This window comes from Polistes canadensis, unplaced genomic scaffold, assembly GCF_001313835.1.
Source record: "Polistes canadensis isolate GaletaPanama2010 unplaced genomic scaffold, ASM131383v1 scaffold_289, whole genome shotgun sequence".
Lineage (NCBI taxonomy): Eukaryota > Metazoa > Arthropoda > Insecta > Hymenoptera > Vespidae > Polistes > Polistes canadensis.
Window position 1 is genome coordinate 91,839 of NW_014569836.1, and position 19,182 is coordinate 111,020.

At 33.4% G+C, this 19,182-nt stretch overlaps 2 protein-coding genes across 2 annotated transcripts in view; both read left to right on the forward strand.

Moving 5' to 3' along the window:
- The window catches only part of LOC106791173 (homeobox protein HMX2-like), a 4,779-nt gene extending 2,108 nt beyond the window's left edge, over positions 1–2,671 (forward strand). The window contains exons 3-4 of the mRNA XM_014756641.1: positions 2,162–2,265; positions 2,366–2,671. Of these exons, the coding sequence (XP_014612127.1) occupies positions 2,162–2,265; positions 2,366–2,671 (410 nt within the window). The remainder of the gene's footprint in view (positions 1–2,161; positions 2,266–2,365) is intronic.
- Positions 2,672–7,274: 4,603 nt separating this feature from the next.
- The window catches only part of LOC106791175 (disintegrin and metalloproteinase domain-containing protein 10-like), a gene marked incomplete at its 3' end in the record, with an annotated part of 92,297 nt that continues 80,389 nt past the window's right edge, over positions 7,275–19,182 (forward strand). The window contains 1 exon segment of the mRNA XM_014756643.1: positions 7,275–7,671. Coding sequence (XP_014612129.1) covers positions 7,602–7,671 — 70 coding nt within the window.

Sequence of the window (19,182 nt, forward strand, 5' to 3'; positions counted from 1 at the left end):
ATCTGGTAACATGAACAATCATTGTCACCTAGTCTGGTCAATATACAATATCAATTTTTGTCAATCAACCATAAGCTCGTATTTTCTTTTTACATATTATAATTAGCAACAACTTATACGAATTTGTAACTAACTGAAAAGAATAATTTTAACTTAAACGTTATTAATATTACATTAAAATACATTAGTTTGAGTTAAAGTAAATCAAGCAACAACTTAATTAACAATTATTTAATTGATATATTGGATGAAAGTAATATTTGAACATTTAAAATATCACAACAAAGTTATTATTTATTTTTTATATATAAATATTGAGTATATAACTCGACAACAACAGTGTACCGTGAGAGAACATTGTTATAAGGGGTAGGTAATTAATTTAAAATAAAATAAAATAAAAAATAAATGAAAGAAAGAAAGAAAAAATGTTGAAAGTTTGTATTAATCGTTAGATTTATTAATTCGTTGGTCCTTTCCCAAAATCATTGGAGTTTCATTCCAAACATACTCTGGCAAACAACAACCGCCATGCTGTTAGGTACCCATTTATCAACCTGTATTGCTCTAACCATCTTCCGCGTACGTGCTAAATGTCTCCGTCCACTCGTAAATCTTGCTCTCGCCGGTTTTCTTTCTTCGTCAACTAGGTACGGCTCTTTTCGGCCATTCTCACAGTCTTTCATCTTCCAAGAAATACCACAGCTGTGCCCTTCTCCTCCTCCTCCTCCTCCTCCTACTCCTACTCCTTCATCATTATTTTTTCTTCTCTTTTTTTTTTTTTTGCAACGCACGTACATACTTTTACTTACGAGCACAGAAAAGAAACAAAAAAATGAATAACTACGAAAGATATAATATTTTTTGAACTTAATATATATTTGTATCTTCCATATTTCTAATCAACATGCATGGTTTTGCATCTTAAAGAGAAAAAATAAAACCATCCTTACTTATTTACTTACTTTAATCCAACTAATCGGCTAGGAATATATTTCAAAGTGTAAATCATCTATTACAGGAGTTTGCTAAAATCCTTCATAAATCAAATTTAATGGTCATACATCACGGAATTTTTGTGAACGTATTTCATCTCGATCGCGTGCTTAAGAAATCCTACAAGCAACACCTTGAAAATGTGTCTTTTTTTCAAATTATCGGTTCGCCATCTTCATTAGAAGAATATCTTTGCGTCGTTGTTATTACTCGACGCAAAAGAGAATATAAAAATTGTGATTTATTTCTTTTTTTTTTCTCATCCCCTGTCTTTTACCCCCGTCACGAACTTTGCCTACAAGATAATTTTCGTAAAAAGGAAAATGAAAACTAAAGAAGAAAAAAAAAGAAAAACTGAAAGGTTAGGTTTCGAAGAAATAAGCGGCGTCCATCTTGTTGACGCGTCGATCTAAGGGCCACTAAGGTTGACTAATAAAAAATCAAACAGAATCAAAATAGTGAGAAAGAATCAACAGTTGAGGTTCCTATGAATAAATATCAGCAATTCATTTTGTTTTATTTTTATTTTATGGAAATAGGAAAAACAACTAATACCACTTGTTAGGATCGAGAATACCTGTTGTGTTGTTAATGGTCTAACAGTTTGATTATTTGACTGCAACTAATTATGTTACAATATAACGTTGAAATATGTTCTTACCGCGAACGGAAATCCTAGGTAGATCTTTGCACCAGGATGATAATCGTACACAAACGTTCCTCGGCATAAACTGTTTGCCGAACTCTTTGGTACATTCAGACGGATATGTTGACAGTAAGATGTCACGCGTTCCTCAAACAATCCCGTATGTTTTAGAAACACGTTTGGTAACTCTAGACGAACGAAACTAACGTGAATAGAGGGCGGAGCCGGTGAAAGTGGTAATTGAGTACAACCTCGTAGGGGAATTTGCTAAGCAATTAAGATACGCGATTACAATGTTCAATTTTTATTATCACTGCGATAAATCTTGAAAGAAGAACCAAACTGTCATATTCCTATCGAAACTATGCTATTCCTTACTTATACTTTGTTTCTTGTCATTTCTTTTTTATCTCTTTCTTATTTTTATTCTTACAACTTTTACGTTCATACTTTCTTCACGATCGTTTGCTTTTAAATGAAAAGAAAAGAAAAAAAAATACCACGTTGTTTATATTACAGCACCAAAACCGAATGGCAGGCGTTCGAGAAAACCGGGAATCGATAGAAAACCAAGACAAGCTTATAGCGCTAAACAATTGGAAAGACTCGAAGCGGAATTCAAGGTACGTTTTCCTTTTTTCTTTTTCTTTTTTTCCCTTATAGTTCTCTTTGATAAATAATAAAATAATATTAATAAATAATAAAATTCTGTGATATTCGCAGATCGACAAATACCTAAGCGTGAGCAAACGAATGGAATTGTCTAAATCATTGAATCTGACCGAAGTACAAATAAAAACTTGGTTTCAAAATCGACGTACCAAATGGAAGAAACAATTGACGTCTCGACTGAAGATAGCACAGAGACAAGGATTATTTCCACCGACTTATTTTCCAACAAACCAGTACCCTTTGTTACCCTACTACGCTGCACCCTTAATGTTTGCGAACCCTTCGTTAGATGATACTAACAGCAACGTTACGACGATACAACAGCGTCCTGTATTACCGTCGTCTGATACTGTCTGAACAAAATTCATCGACTCGTTCAAAAATGTTACACGATGTATTCGTTTATTTTTGTATATTTTCATTTTCATTTTCATTGTCATTTTATTTGTTCACATTTACAAATCGTTACTTTCCTTTTTCTTTTCTTTTCTTTTCTTTTCTTTTTTTAGACCCATCGTCATTTTTGTGATCAAGATTTATAATTAAGATTAATAATGGAACACTCGAAGAGCAGTGTTCTCGACTTGTACATAAATAAATCCTTCATGGTAATAAACATATATATATATATATATTATATATGTAAATACGTTTTTACGATAGAAATGTATAGACAACATTTTTTCGTTTTTTTTTTCAACTATGAATTATCGTAATATAATATTTGTTACACTATTAAGAATTCATTTTCAAATCGAGCGAAGACGTCTTGGGATCGTCTCGAATATACTTTTCCAAGATAGTTTCTATATTTACCATTCTAAAGAGAAAAGCTCAAAGGATTATTGCTTACCTCCAAGCAATTTAAGCGATATCAAATACCTCAGATCCTAGAATCCTATCACTGAACTGAAACTAATTGAAACACCGAGTGACATTATTTATTTGATTAAACTTTACTAACGGTAATTCATATTTTGCAGGTTTACCTATAAAACAAAATACGATTGGATTAAAATGGATTTCTAGATGGATTTATCGATGAAAAAATTTAAACGTGATCCGCGTGGTATTAAAAGTTAATATACTTTTTTTTTTTAATGATAAAATTCAATGACAGATCGAATTATATTCTATTATTTTCTTCAGGTTGCCTTTCTTTTTCTTTTTTCTTTTAAAAAGAAGATACGAAGACTTCGAAGAAAGAAGAAATAAATTAGAACATTATAGTTTGTACCGCGAAAAAAAAGTCCTTATTTTTTTCGAGTATATCGAACCGATGAGAGGCAAAATTATTAATGAGAATTACACTGCTTTGTCCTTGCAACAAGGCTCGTGCTTTTTTTCTTCGTTCGGTTTGCACGATTTTAATGAATCCTCGGTAACACAACCAACCGTACGTTTTACAGGACAAACCGTATGTTTAACTTTTGGAAAAAGTCGAAATTTTTTACGTTTTTTCTGTTTTTTTGGTTTAGATGGTTTAGGTGGTTTAGGTGGTTTAGGTGGTTTAGCTGTGTCAACTTTTGCATAGGACGTACACGTATCTTTAACTTTAATTCGTATCGATGATTTGATAGTTCTCACGTGAACAGGAAATTTGATCGGACTGCAACTTTTCTCAATTGTTTCCGTTTCATATGCTTCAATACTCTTATCAGAGCAAATTGGTTTAGGACCGATAGCTGCTGCAATGGCTAAAGAATTTTCGGTACAAAGGAAACAACAACTTTTCGTTATATCTCTCGTTAATATTTCACGATCATTGCTGATATTTGATTCACGTATATCTCTATTATCGGTAGCGTAGGAAACTGATTTTTCTAAACGTGACGAGTCTTTTGATTTACGTAATTTTTCTGCCTTTTTTTGCGCTTTGAGTTGTTTTCTTTCTTCGGCGGATACTTTCGATTCCAAATAATTACCCATTTGAAGTCCCTTCTCTTCCCTCGTCGATGTACCGGATCTGCTTTCCTTTAAAATAGAATCCGCATCTTCTTCCTTCGAATTTGTCTTCGTTTTCTTCCACAATTTCTTGGCACGTTTATTTTTAGAATTTGTAGAAATTTTAGATTTTTCCTTCGTCGTTTTACCCTTTATTTCAATTTCCTGATTCTGCTTCTGCTTCTCCTCCGGCTTCTTCTTCTTCTTCTTCTTTTTCTTTCCTCTGAAAATTTTGACACACCATAATTGAATCTTTTTACGTTTCGTCTGCTTTTTAGTCTCAGTACTCTCTTCTTCCACTTTTCGCGTGTCGATTTTTTTCTCTTCCTTTGACTTGGCTGTTCTCGGATTTGTGGATCCGTCCAAATTTAAGGATTCTATTTGAAAATAGCATGGATTTGACGTAGGAATTTATATTATTTTTCCAATTCATTAAACCCACCTGTTTTATTCATTATCAAATATCCATATTTAAGGTTAGATGCATGTTAATTGTAGAAGTTAAATATAAACGGTAAGACGCTGTGATTGACTTTAATAAACAATTCATTCGCCTCGCCGCGTCACGATAATAAACGTTATTATGATTTTTTAATAGTATCGCTAATACATCTAAAGACGACACTTTTCAAAAATGATCTCTCACCGTAAATTACATAATATCAAAATTTACGGATAAAAATGATTATTTTTATCGAGATTTTTAAATCGAAATTCATAGTTATAATTGACGTATTTAAAATATTCTCATAGTTTCTAAATATATCCGATGAATTTTAGTTAAGTAATCTAATAGGTTTGAAGTAATTTAATAATTTCTAGTAATGAAATTATCGATTTTTGTAATCCAGTAATAGCCGAGTAATTTGAGTGGGATTTGAGTAACCAGAGTTTCCAAATTGGCCAAATTGTTCCAAGTTATCGGATAACTTTGAACGAGAATCGACTTACGTGCAACCTTCGATTACAAACAGAAGCGTACTACGTTACAAAAACAATACAACGCAAATTTTTCCAAAGCTTTTATTATTTCAAACACACTAATATAATCTTTAAACGAATAATTTCAATGATATAATGAATTAGAAAAATTCACGTTAAGTGATATCCAATCGAAACGTCAAACTTGAATTCGTTTTGCGCGGGTTGCGGGCATATTGATACTAATTTCTGCCACAAGAGGATGCTGCGAGCGCGCGACAGTGGCTCCTCCTACCGTTGCGAGCCGTAATAAAAATCAAGATGGCCGCGACCTAGTGGGAGCCAGTTGCATCTGAACGCTTAGAGTAGGAGGGTGAGAGGGTAGAATAAAATAATGTCGGCAGGGAAGTCGTGGTTGAAACAGTGGTAGGACTGTCAGCAGTGCGTCGACAGTGGCGACTGTGACTCAAGAAAGGGAGAAAAGAGAAGATAAAGGAAGAAAAAAAGAAAAGGAGAGGGAGTGAGCGCGAGAGAGGAGGGTGTGCGTGTGTCGAATTTATCTGGTGCGATGCGTTTGCCAAAATTTGAGTCGTCCTTTCGAACGTGTGCGTGAGAGTGAGTGAGAAAGAGGGAGATAAAGAGAGAGAGAGAGAGAGAGAAGACCTTGTGCGCGTGCGAGAGAGAGAGAGAGAGAGANGAGAGAGAGAGAGAGAGAGAAATATAGTGTATATGAGTGAGATAGGTTGATAGTTGTGTGTTGTCTTGAGAATCAAGCGAGCCTGTGCGCTTCGCTAGGCTGCATAAGAAAGAAATAAAGAAAGAAAAAAAGAAATAAAAGGAAGGAAGGAAAGAGAGTAGGAAAAATAAAAGAAAAAATAAGGGCGGAACGTTAGTTGCAGTTGTCCGCGTTGTCCAGCGACACACACGAGCCCTGATTCTTTGTGCTTTGTGTCGTCATAGTCGTTCTCTCTCTCTCCTCTTCTCTCTGACATCGCGTCTATCGCGAGGAAGCTGGAAACACGATGGCGTATGTAGTGTTCGTCCGTTAGAGTAGTAGAGAGACCCTGAGGAAGGATCTTTCGATAGACAGAGAAGGGGAAGAAAAATAAGGGACGAGTTTGTGGTAATAAGTGTGTGGAACAAGAAAATAATAATAATAATAATAATTTAAGTAAAATTAAACGCGAAGTTGGGACGACGACACTTGCAGAAGCGAAAGAAAGAATCGAAGAAAAATTCAGAGCACAGAGTATATTTTCTCTGATGGTGGTAGTGGTGATAGAATAGTGGTGTTAGTGATGATGTTGGTGTTGTATAGCAACTGAGACTGCTGGTATACACGGAATGATAATAGGAATCGATTGAACAACAATAACAACAACACAACAACAACAACAACAACAACAACAACTATGGATTATCAATCAAAATAATCAAGAAAATTTCATCTAACAATAAGTTTTCTTTCTTAAAGTGTGTCTCTACTTCTAGTGTGATTTTACTTCGATGTGTTTTATTTGTGTCTATCGTTTTTGTTCACTCGATAAATAATTATTTTACAATTGTGAGTTTAGCAATGGTGCGTTGCCAGTTTTATCATAGTTAGAACAATTCTGGCGTCATAGGCGCGTCATGTCAATCCCATTTGTCATCCTATTCGTCAACGTTTTTCATACTCCGGTTACCGACTTCTTTTTCGTGAAATTGAATTATTTGTAATACGACTCTCCTCAAGTTTTATTTCTCTCCTCTCTCTCTCTCTCTTTCTCTCTCTCTCTCTCTCTTTTTCTCTCTCTTTATATATCTCTTTCTCTCTCTCACACACACACATACACACTTCCTTCCTATTTTTCCGTCTCTCTTGTTGATTTAAAAGAATTATATTATTCCTAACCTCACTCTCTTTGCCACTCGTCGTGTCATAACGTCATCGTCATCCTCATCGTTAAGTTCAACGTCAACGACCTTGCCTGCGTGTGTGTATATGTGTCTTTTTTTCTTTCTCACACTCTCTCACTCTTTTTCCCTCCATTGTCTCTAACCCCCCCTCTCTCTCTCTCTCTCTCTCTCTCACTCTCTCTAACTCTCTCTCTCGTTCTCCGTTATTTTTTATTGTTGTTATTATTTTCTCATCGATCACTATAAGTTTCGTCAAAAAAAAAACTGCTTCAAGAAAGAAGTGATAATCGAGGAGGAGGAGGAGGAGGAGGAGGAGGAGGAGGAGGAGGTGGAAGCGAAGGAGTTTGATATTTTTTTTACCCTCTAACGTGATTCTTTTTCATTCCCTTTTCAAGGACTTGGTTGATGGAATAAAGTAAAAAAAAGAAAGAAAGATAGATAGATAGGATAGATAGATAGATAGTTAGTGAAAGATAGTTAAAAAAAAAAACAAAAAAGAAGAAGAATAATAATTATAGTTACGATGATCAGTGATACGTGCGGATACGTCCCCTTCCTGCTACTGCTGTTGCTGGTTCCATACATCGAAAGCGGTAAGTCCATGTAACTCTCTACTCATACATACGTACATATATAGATATATATTTATATATATATATTTTATACATATATTTATTAGGTTGCTCGAAAAGCGTATCGAATTTACGCGTTCACATTATTCTCAAATACTGCACGAACTATTCTTTTTTTTTTTTTTTTATTTTTTCGAAAGTTAATGAAAATTCCATTAGATTGCCCGAAAGATTTATGCTTGAAAAAAAAGGAAAAAAAAAAAAAAAAGAAAGAACGAACGAAACTGTATTTTATTTAATAGAAATATCTATCGCGAATCGTAAAATATATTTATTAATCGATAGAGAGAAATTTTCCAAACCAACAATGCATTCGTATACCACATGTTTCTATGGGATAACTTCAGTAATACGTGTATGTGTTGTTGGTACGTTTGACTCTCGAGTATCGTCATATTCGTCGCGACGTCCGGTAAAATGTGTGTTGTATATGTATGCATCGGCACACGAATAAGAGAAAAAGGGACAGAAATATATGCGTGATACGTTGGTATAGTAGGTGATAGCAGCTGTTAGTGTGTGTTGTGTTGGAACTCTCTCTTTCTCTTTCTCTCTCTTTCTCTTTTTATACGTCTCTGTCTGATTCATTCTCTTCCTCCTCTTTTTTTCTTTATATATATTTTTTTTTGTTCATACCCCATGAATCATCCTTCCACGAAGAGGAGCTAGCTCATCGCGTGTTCTTTTTTCCCTCTCCCCCCTTTTACCAACACCAACACACGCACACTTGCATATACACAACCACGCGTAAATATATCCTACGTGTATGCGTTTTTATGTGTGTAGAAGGAAAGATTCGTTGCTCCTGTTAAAAGATGCACCACCACCACCCGTGGGAATATATCTTTAAATATGCTTCTTTTTTTTTCTCCTTTCTTTTCCTTTTTTTTTTTTTTTTTTTGAACTTTGTTTCCCTTCTATTTATTCCCTGTTCAGATAACCAACAAAAAAAATGTCGACTCGTTAAATAACCCTCCTATGTGCGAGCTAGTTTTATTTTTATTTTTATTTAAATACAGTGCACGCGGGCAACTTTTAATATGTCTATTGGCTTAAAAGATGCACCACCACCACTACCACAATTACCATCACCATCCGTAGGAATATGTCTTTAATTCGCTTTTTATTTTTTTGTATAATATATATATATATTTTTAACCGATAAATTTTTACCCGCTTAGACGAATCCCAAAGAATATTTTTATTTTTGTTATACCCATATATATATACAAAACTTGCAGACATTTTATATATATACCTTTAAAAATAACCCCTTTTTTGCAATTGTTTCATTTCTATTTTTTTTTTTACTTTTCTACGCGTTAAAGCCGAAAAATTTGGTATTTTTGTCAACGATCCCTACGAACATTTCATTTCAATTGTATGAAATATCGTACAAAATAACTTCTTTTTTTTTCGTAATCATTATCTTTAACAATAAGAAATTAACGATAAGTAATTTCTATTTATAGATTTATCCATTCTTATCAAATATTTCTAACTTATTAGTATTAAACAACCATCTCGTTTTATCTTTGATAAACATGATATATATATCAATATATTATTGTGAAATAAAAATGATATGAGTTGTAACTAAATTATATTAGTTACTTTGAACTGTATCAAAAAGTCAAGTTAACCGAATGTCAGCAAGAGCCTTCCTGGAACTTTGAATCGTAGGATTAGCATCAGCGGAAATCCCAATCAGTGGCCCTTGACGTGACTGGGTGATAGGTACACACAGTTGAGTACTAACGTCATCGAGCTTTCAAATGTGTGTGTGTGTCTGTGTTTGTATATGACGATAGAGGGAACACTAGGTGGAAGAGGTGGAATAAGTGGGGGGAGTGTGGGTGGTGTATGAGGTGGTCGACAGTTAGAAAGGAAAGAGGGGAACACGTTCGAGATCATCCTAGCTTCATTCAAGGCAAACAATCTGCTCGGACTTGATTGTCTCTACTAGCTCGCGTCGATTTTCGAATTATGTCATCATTTCGATCTTCATTTTAGTTAGATTTATTCGAACAATAGTTTTCAACAAGGGTTGTGAACACAACACTATTATAAAAGATTAAAATCAAAATATTTACTAATTATTTTAATATCATATATTTATTAAATTTAGAAATAAGTTTTTAAATTGTACCACTTGTGTGTGAATAGATAGAAAGATCAATTAAACGAAATTAATGTTTTTGAAAAATCTTCATTTTCTTTTTGTTTTGTTTTTCTCTTTCTCCTTTCAACGAATAGCAGTTTTAATTATACAAACAAGAAAAATTCAATTAACGTTTAGATATACTTCCGAGATTCTTTATAATTTTTATTTAAATTTCTCTTATCTTTTTTTCTTTTTTTTTTTTTTTAAATCGCAGTCTCTCTGAAACGTTTTTTGTAACTTTTAAGAAGTTAGGCAGAAAAGCTTTTATAATTCGAATTTACTAGCGTTGTTGGTTCTCATGCATTGTCTTATATTATCTATCCTTTTCTTTCCTCCAATAAGAAGGTAGACACGAGAAGAGATCTTCTCAGTATGCTTTTAGCGAAAAGAGCAGGTGGAAGCTCTTTGGTTAATGAAAATATCGTAGGAAGAAGGAAAGGAAAGGAAAGAAAATCAACGTTGTCGTGTAGCATCGTTCGGAGACAAAGAAGAAAATCGTCAATTCTTGAAGGAAGGAAGGAAGGAAGGAAGGAAGCACATCAGGACGATGAAAAGTGTCTACGGAATATAAAGATGAAATTAGGAAGATAAAGGGTGAAAGAGAGAGATAGATAGATAGATAGATAGATAGAAATAGCATAAGGTTGTCTGATGTTGCTATTGCTTCTTCACAGTTCACATTTATCTTATTCTTAAGGGGTTACATGGGTTTACACCGGGAAAAAATATCATATTTTCAACAATTTTTTTTTCTATATAAAAAATAGAATTCTTATTCAAACTTTTTATAGTATTTAAGATACATATTTAAAGAAGATTTTCTGAATTTTTGGTTGAAAAATATTTTAAACTCAGCCGTTGCAACGTCATTTCCGGTGACCCCACCGAAAAAAAGTGTTTTCGCGTTGACAGCAGAACTTATAAACGGTGGGGGTTTTTCTGTTGAAAAAATAGGGTCTTTTAGTGAATACTTAAAACTAGAAACTGGACGAAGGAAAAAGAAAAAAATTGAAATTTGGATTTTTGCCAACGTTTTTAGCAAGAACATTCAAATTTTGCTACAATTTGCACCACATTTAGGTTTCTTAAAATTCAATTTTATGAAAAAAACGAAAATCCTTCGTCCAAGTCCTTGTCAATAGTATCACGAAGACGTGTAGCAAATTTCATGAAAATCGGTTAAATAGTTTTCGAGAAATCTTGACAACCGACTTCAGAAAAAGCGTTTTGAGAAAACCGCGTTTAAAGATTTGAGTGTTGGTATAAGAGCCATTATAGAGTGGAACTTCCCAGGGCTCTATCTTTAAAACTACTACTCCTATCGACTTAAAAATTGAATACAATATTTTACATGAGTTGTAGAATTGAAAAAAAATAAAAAAAAAAAAAATTTTTTTCAAAGTCCCATGTAACCCCTCAAGGGTATCAAACAAAAGGATAAGTTTTAAGTGGAAATAGATAGTACTAGTCTGATATTAGTGTAAGATCTAAAATTAGGACCTGCAGCAAGTGCAGTCAGTTTATCGTCGTCTATCATTACAGATGAAACAACCCCCCAATTGCGTGCTGGCCTTCCCACCGTCTCCCATTTATCCTCAAAAATGATTTCTAATTTCTTCTCATCCATAATTTCTATCAATTTTCTTTCAACTTTCTTCGAAGAACCCAAGAAACTTATATATATATGCATTTGGTTGTAACCGCATAATAATTTTTTCGTATCGTACGTTTGTTCCAAATGAAAAAAGTAAGAGGAACGAAACAGTACGATTATATGGTGCAAACCGAAGAAATAATTTCCAACCTTCTGGTAATTTTATTTTAAATCATCTCGAATACATTTTCAATTGCAATTTCAGTAGAATCAAATTCTGGATTGTGAGAATCGATCGAAAATGCACTGTAATTATGCATACTTTCGATAGAAATTATTTACAATGATACGGAAAATAATTTGTTTCTTGTACTTGGACTGGATTTTTTCGAGATCGTTTTTCTTTTCTGAATGATTGAAAAAAAAAAAAAGAAATAATTTCTTTTTCGCCGTTTACTTTTTTTCTTCTTCTTCTTTTTCTTGCACATTACTGAGTCTGATACCTTTCTTCGAAAGAAAAAGCGTCCTGACACATAATATAAGCTAGCTAGCTGGTGGTGGTGCACCATGCCGCGCCCATGTTGAGACCACCTCGGCTTGAAAGAATTTATAGTCCGTTTTTCTTCAGACGAATGGAAATAAGCATTCCCGACTAAAGCTAAAGCGTTTCTTCGTTCTTTTTAACTTCCTCTTCACCTATTCCTCTCTCTCTTTCTCTGTTTTTATTTTTTTCTCCTGCTCCTTTGCCAACTTTAACTGCTAAACTTTGTCATAAGAGTGAAACGAGATAAACAAGAATTTAAGGGAAATTAAGGAGTATATAATATTAACATTTAATGTTTTATTAATTGCATAGAGAGAGAGAGAGAGAGAGAGAGAGAGAGAGAGATATCTCAATTTAAATTAATAATCAATTTTTATCATGACTAAATGTGATATGACCGATTTTTTTCCATTCGATATGAAAATGTTTCATTTAATTTCAATTATTTTGTTGAATAATATTTTCTATATTTTTTTTAGCTATTTTAAATGACGAATGTTTTCGAAATGAAAAGAGAGGGGGTGGGATGGGGGAGGGAAAAAAAAAGATCATTTCAGTCGTGCTATTTGATTTTTAGCTTTATTCATTTTATATGAATATATATATATCGACGACTCACCGAACCAGAACGAATTGGAAAAACCAATGAACGTACATGAAAAAGATTTTAACTTATTTTCTTCTTTTTATTTCCCCCTCCCCTCCCCCTCTCCTTTCCCGCTTCATAAAATAATCTTTTATATATATAATAGAAAAATATATATAAACTTAAAAAGTATATAAATGTATCGGGGTGTTTTATAAAAAGCTTCTAATAAGCTTTGATCATTCGAACAGTCAAAAATATATATCATAAACGAAATGTTACATAAGTTTTTAATATTTCAACAAAAATATTCACTCTTTTATTACTATAATAAAATAATAATATTAATAATAGAATAGGTTTGATATTAATTGAAATTTCTGAGGATTCGTAATTGATCATTTGAAAATAGTTTTCATTGTCTCTTTCCTAGTGTCCCTTATGTTGCCGACATTGTCCTCATTTTCGTTGGATAACTACTCCTATGCCAGCCGATGTTTAGGGAGACAAAGTTTCACTGGAATTTGCTGCTCTTGGAGTAAACGTATCTCTCTCTCTCTCTCTCTCTCTCTCTCTTTTATACTCAATCTGTAAAGGAAGAAAGAAAGAAAAAGAGATGGGGCATAGAAAGGGCCTTCGTGTCCTGGAGAATTCGGCATTCCCAAAGATCAAGAAGGGGTAATGGTGGTGATGGTGGTGGTGGTGATGGTGATGGTAGTGGTAGTAGTGGATCTTATAGCTTGTGGTATTCCGTATTCAGGGGGTAGGGATATAGGTGTGCTTCGTTGCAAAACTTCCTATTCGGCATTCCTGGCACAGCCGCCCGTTATTCGCCTTGGCTCGAGAAAATTGGGGGAAAGCTGCTTCTATTCCCTTCCCAACCCTTCTTCACCCCCTTCCCATCAAGTTTCAAGACGAGGATATGCAAACGGTCGCAATAGTTCAACCCCCCCCCCATCCCCTTCTGCTCCTCCAACTGCGAGTCCTTTTCCAGATTTCGACTCACCACCACCACCACCATCACCACTAACAACAGTCGCAAATCTCTTTAAGCTTGACAACTTTAAATAGTGTGTGTACTTTAAGAATAAAGAAAGAAAATAAAAGAAGACTAGAGAGGAAAATAGTTTTGGGTTTAACGTTTAACGCGTTGCCAAATTATTTCAGGACAAGTATTCTTAAACGTGGATAGGGGGAATAGAAAACGTGTTTTAACGGCTTAATGTTGATTCGTTTGAACGTTCGATTTTAATAAACGATTTTGATTTAATTATTTTTCAACGATCTAATTATAAACAAAAATATTATACGAATAAAAGTGTACGTTAGAAACATTTTTCGATAGGTTTATCCTACAATTTGTGATCTAGTCATATTTTGGATGATTAATTTTAATAGACAATGTTCTTTTTTTCTTTAGCCAGTTTCATCAATCGATAAATTAATTTCCTATTCGTTAATCCTATCTTTTAATTATCTTAAGATAATATCTTTCAATTGGGTACAATTGGTCAAACGATTTTACGGTTTACAAATTTGTAAGTAAAAAAAAAAAAGAAAGGAATATCAATTTAACGGGTAATCATTTGAGACATTTCTAATCAAGATGAATAGTTAGATCGTAAGTTTAAAGGGTTGATTAATGCGAAAAGTATCGCGGTTTTAGCACGTTCGAATATAAACGTAAGGAAAACCTTCGTAACACGAAGTATGAAACCTTGGAAGAAGGAGTGGTGGTGGTATCAGGTAGCAGCAGTTTGTTGGCCCAATTCCAGAAAGCTTTCCAATCGGCCTTTCCTCTGCCGGGATCATCTCCAGCAGAGATCTTTTCCTTTACCGATCATCCTTACCGATATCATGCTTGCCGATATCATACTTGCCGCCGATTCCTGGGTTTTCATTGATGATAACGATCCAACATTCGATAGATTTTTTCTTATCTATTTCTTATATTTTTCTTTGATTATATTCGTTCCTTTTATTATCCCCGATTATCTTATTTTTATTATTTTTTATTATTATTATTTATATTATCTTCATTACGTTCTGAAAATATGTTCAACGACTGATTTTCTAATCAAATTTCGAGCGTTAAATTTATCATCAAATCTCGTACGCAATTCTAACAAAACTTTTTTAATTTTTTTTTTTTAAATTCTAAACAAATCATATTCTAGATGCAATCCTGAGAGAAGAAGAAAAAAACCTCTGAGAAAAAAAAAATTACTGAAAGGAAATACTGATCGAAACTTTTTGAATACATTGCGAACCTATTCTTTTCATTTTCGAATGATTTGTTTAATTAATAATTAAGCTTAAAAATAGAAAAAAGTTTTTACAGGAGAGCTTTCCTTTACCCCCCATCCCAACTCCCATCCACCTTTTCCCCATATCGAAGAAGACGATGTAAATCCCCGTTTGTCTCTCAATCGAGATCCACGGATCTTTCTTACTTTCTTTCTTTCATTCTTTTTATTTTATTTTATTTTTTATTTTTCCTTTCTCTATCTTCTTCTTCTTCTTCATGTTCTCAGGTCTTTGGTTTAGATCCTTTATAAGAAAAGGTGGGAAGAAAGACTTACTTACCCGAGATCTCCCATTGGTCCTTTCTTTTCCACTGGCCTCAGGCTTTTCTTCGAACGATCAGACCCATGGGAAATGTTACCAACGTTTTATAGATATCTCAACGGTATCCGAAGAAAAGAATAAGGATAGAAATAATCGTTAAAGTATAACTTATATACACCGCAAACTCTCTTTCATTCATTCATTCTTTCTTTCATTCGTTCATTTATTTTTTTTTCTTTTTTTTTTTCTTTTTTATAAAAGAATTACTGATACGAATGGGACACGTAATTAAAAAGACATTTTAATTAACACTGTGTTACGCTTACCTCTCCTCTACTCTTGACATATGAATTTTCGACGAATTTCCAACGTCTCATGTTGAAATATTTTTTTAAAATGGTTTAATAGAATATTTACATTATTTAAATATCTATCATTTAAATGAGGTTAATATCAAATATTTTAATGAACAATTAAGTAATATTATTCAATGATAAATTAGCAGTATACCGTACAGAATGAAAATTGGACTAAACGTTGTAATATATTTTGAGGAATAATTATTATTATTATTATTATTATTATTATTATTATTATTATTATTATAATATATTCATTTCAACAGTATTTCACGTTTGTTATTTGCTAAAGGTATACCTCCGAGGAACGTGTTCTAAATATTTTGCATTTAACCGAATCGAGGATACATTTTGATTTATTTTGTTGAATTAGGTTACTTCAACTAGGAGGTAATAGGATGATAAATACGAAATCAATGTATGAATAATAAAAGATTTGAAAATCTATTAGGATTGGAGGAAATCGTTGGAAAAGTGATTTGAATTTATATTTTATTATATATACGTTGAAATATATTATAATTCTTTACGATCGTTAATGTCGTTCCTTTTTCTTTGAAATGATTGACAAACTGATAACAAAAGTTTAAATGTATGGAAATTCTATAGGTATGGGGGCCTGGGGGAGTTGTAATTAAGGGGCGTCAGGGTTTTATAATATACCTGTTAAAAAATAAAATGTTAACTGTAATTCAAGTAATCAATTTTTCTTTATTATTTGCTGAAGATATTAAAAAATTTATTATTTATTGTAATAAATAATTTTCTCTTTCCTGTATACATTTAAATATTTAGAAATATAAAAGAAAATTTGAAAACGGATAGTGAAAAAAAAATGATTAAAAAACATTAACTAGCATCACGAGAAACTTGAATTCTAATTTAAGATAATATAAACATGTATACAAAAAAGAATTAAAACTTTAAAAGCTTTTTTTTTTTTTCTCAAAAATAGCTTCGCGTTAGGTTAAAAAACACTTTATCACAATAACATTCTACTAATATACCAAACATACTACTAATATATCAAAATTCTTTAAAATCCGTGAGTATCCCAGTGTATGGGGTCCCCTTGTAAGTCTAATATGAAGAAAACAATGAACTAGAATCTCCGTCATTGTTGATGATCTCTTTCAAAACGTTGGAAAAGATCCAAAGTGATAGTTTATAGCAAACAATTGATCACGTTTACGCTTGGAATAGTACTACCAGATAGATAGTAAAAGAGATAGAGATAGTAAAAAAGGGTGAGAGAGTGAGAGAGAGAGAGACTGGTTTCAAGTTGAGCGTGTGCTCTCGAAAAGAATTGTACGATGAAATAATCGAATGCTATTCGCATTCGTTTATCGATCCGATCACGCAGAGACAGCTGTTCATAACTGCCGTGTGACATAACGACGAGTTCCTATTTTTTTTTTCTTTCTTTCTTTCTCTCTCTCTCTCCCCCTATCCTGCCCCCTTTTCCTCCCTTTACCCTCCGTTTATCCGTAGAAAAGCCGCACCGTATCGTAACAAACGTTTTTCCCAGACTTTATCGTTTCTCTCTCTCACTCTCACTCTTTCTTTCTTTCTTTCTTTTTACCGGAACCGGACTCACCGGTTAATCGTGAAATTGCGTTCTTTTTTTGTCTTTTTTATTATTTCTTTTTTTTTTTTTTTTTCATTTTTTTTCCCCTTCAATCCTCTCAAAATTCGTCGATACTCCCGTTGTTGTTTTTGGAAGGGGGTTGGTGGCAGGGGGGGAGGGGGGGGAGAGAAGAAAGAATATATATTTTTGTAAGTATTGTTGAACATTGTTTGGCATGATATTTGAATTGCACGGGTATATACCATAGGTATCTCTACAAATAATAATAATAATAATAATAATAATAATAATAATAAAACCAAAAAAAAAAGAAAGAAGAAAAGAGATATTATTTTGGTATCGAAATTTTCAACTGGTTTGTATTATGTCGTTCGGCAACGATAACAATATGATCGATGCAATTAAACCGAGCGCCCTTTTTTTTTATTATTACTTTTTTTTCAATTAAATTATTTTCACAGTATATCCGTGTTACGTAGAAACCAAAAATAAATAATATATTCGTTTTAAATAACGCCGTTATCCGTTTACAATTAAAGCAACAAAATTCGATTGACGTATAATAAATCATTGTAATGATTTTTAACCGCGGGGGGGGAAAAATGAATTGTTCGAATTAATGAACGGGGATCGGAACAAATGAGCGCAACGTAATTTTTAATAAATAATCGATAAAATATAAGTAACACAAAAAAAAAACGTGTCATCCATACGACAAATAATTACAAGATTCAATCGTGCTCGAAAAATACAAAATATAAAATATAAAAAATAAATAATGGTGGGGGGAGGGAGGGGGCAGGGTCTCACAGACAAAAAACGTTTAGAACAAATAATTCTTAAATTTAACTTAAGAGATCACAGAGAGAGAGAGAGAGAGAAATATAAACAAAGATAACGTACGTTTATGAAATATCCAATAAAAGTGTTGATCCTTTTATTAGATCGGACAACCAACAACCGTGTCTCTGTATGTGTGTGTATATAATATATATAGGGGATAAACTGGTAAATAAGTTTATACGATATGATACAATATTGCTTTTTAATAACCGACGAATACGACGCGCTCGTGCTTTTTAAACGTTTAAAAAAAGGAAAAGAAACTCCTCTCCCTCCCTCTCCTCACCCCGGGCACGTTACTTTATTACCACGTTAAAACAAACGGACGATAATAGCTCGTCGTTAGCTCGCCCTGACCGTTTGTTTTGGTTTTAGGATAGGACAAAGAAGAAGAAGAAAATGATGATGAAGAAGAAGAAGAAGAATAAAAAGAAAAAGAAAACGAAAAAGTAGAGAAATAGAAGTAAAAGTAAAAGAGAGAAGAAGAAAAGAAAGAAATACTTGAAAAGGGATAGAATGAGTGAGGGAAGCTTAGGAGGAAGAGGGGGGTAGGGTAGTTAGGGGGATAGGAGGGCCTAGGTAAGTTTGGATTGGAAGGGTGAGGTCGAGTCTGTCCAAGTACGTGCTTCATTTTTATGTTCCCTTCGTGAGCCGGAAATAAAACGGCTAAAGTTTTATTCTCTCTCTCTCTCTCTCTCTCTCTCTCTCTCTCTCTCTCTCTCTCTCTCTCTCTTTCTCTTCTTTTTTTTTTTCTTTTTCTGTTTTATTAATACATCTTACGGAATCTTTTCATTTTTATTTTCTTAACAAGTTCACACACACTTGCACACACACACACACACACACACACCACACGCGTGCACACCGTTTAAGTTTAAATCATTTCGGTTAAGAATCTCGATGACATCAAACCCTGACCAGACCAGACCAAACTACCACCAACCTAGCTAGCTCAATTTCCAATTAACTAATTTGAACTGTTAGAAGCAGAAAGACACCAGAAGAGAACAGCACCATATCCTATGGTGTGTCCTTTGAATCTTATTCTTGGTTATAGGTAAAGCCTCAGCAGCTTCCTCGAAACTTGATAATACGACTCCCAGGACAAAGGATACGTGTCGCCTTTGTCCACGTAATTGGGAATTCAATCGTCTCTCTCTCTCTCTCTCTCTCTCTCTCTCTCTCTCTCTCTCTCTCTCTCTCTCTCTGTAGTTCTATCTCTATCT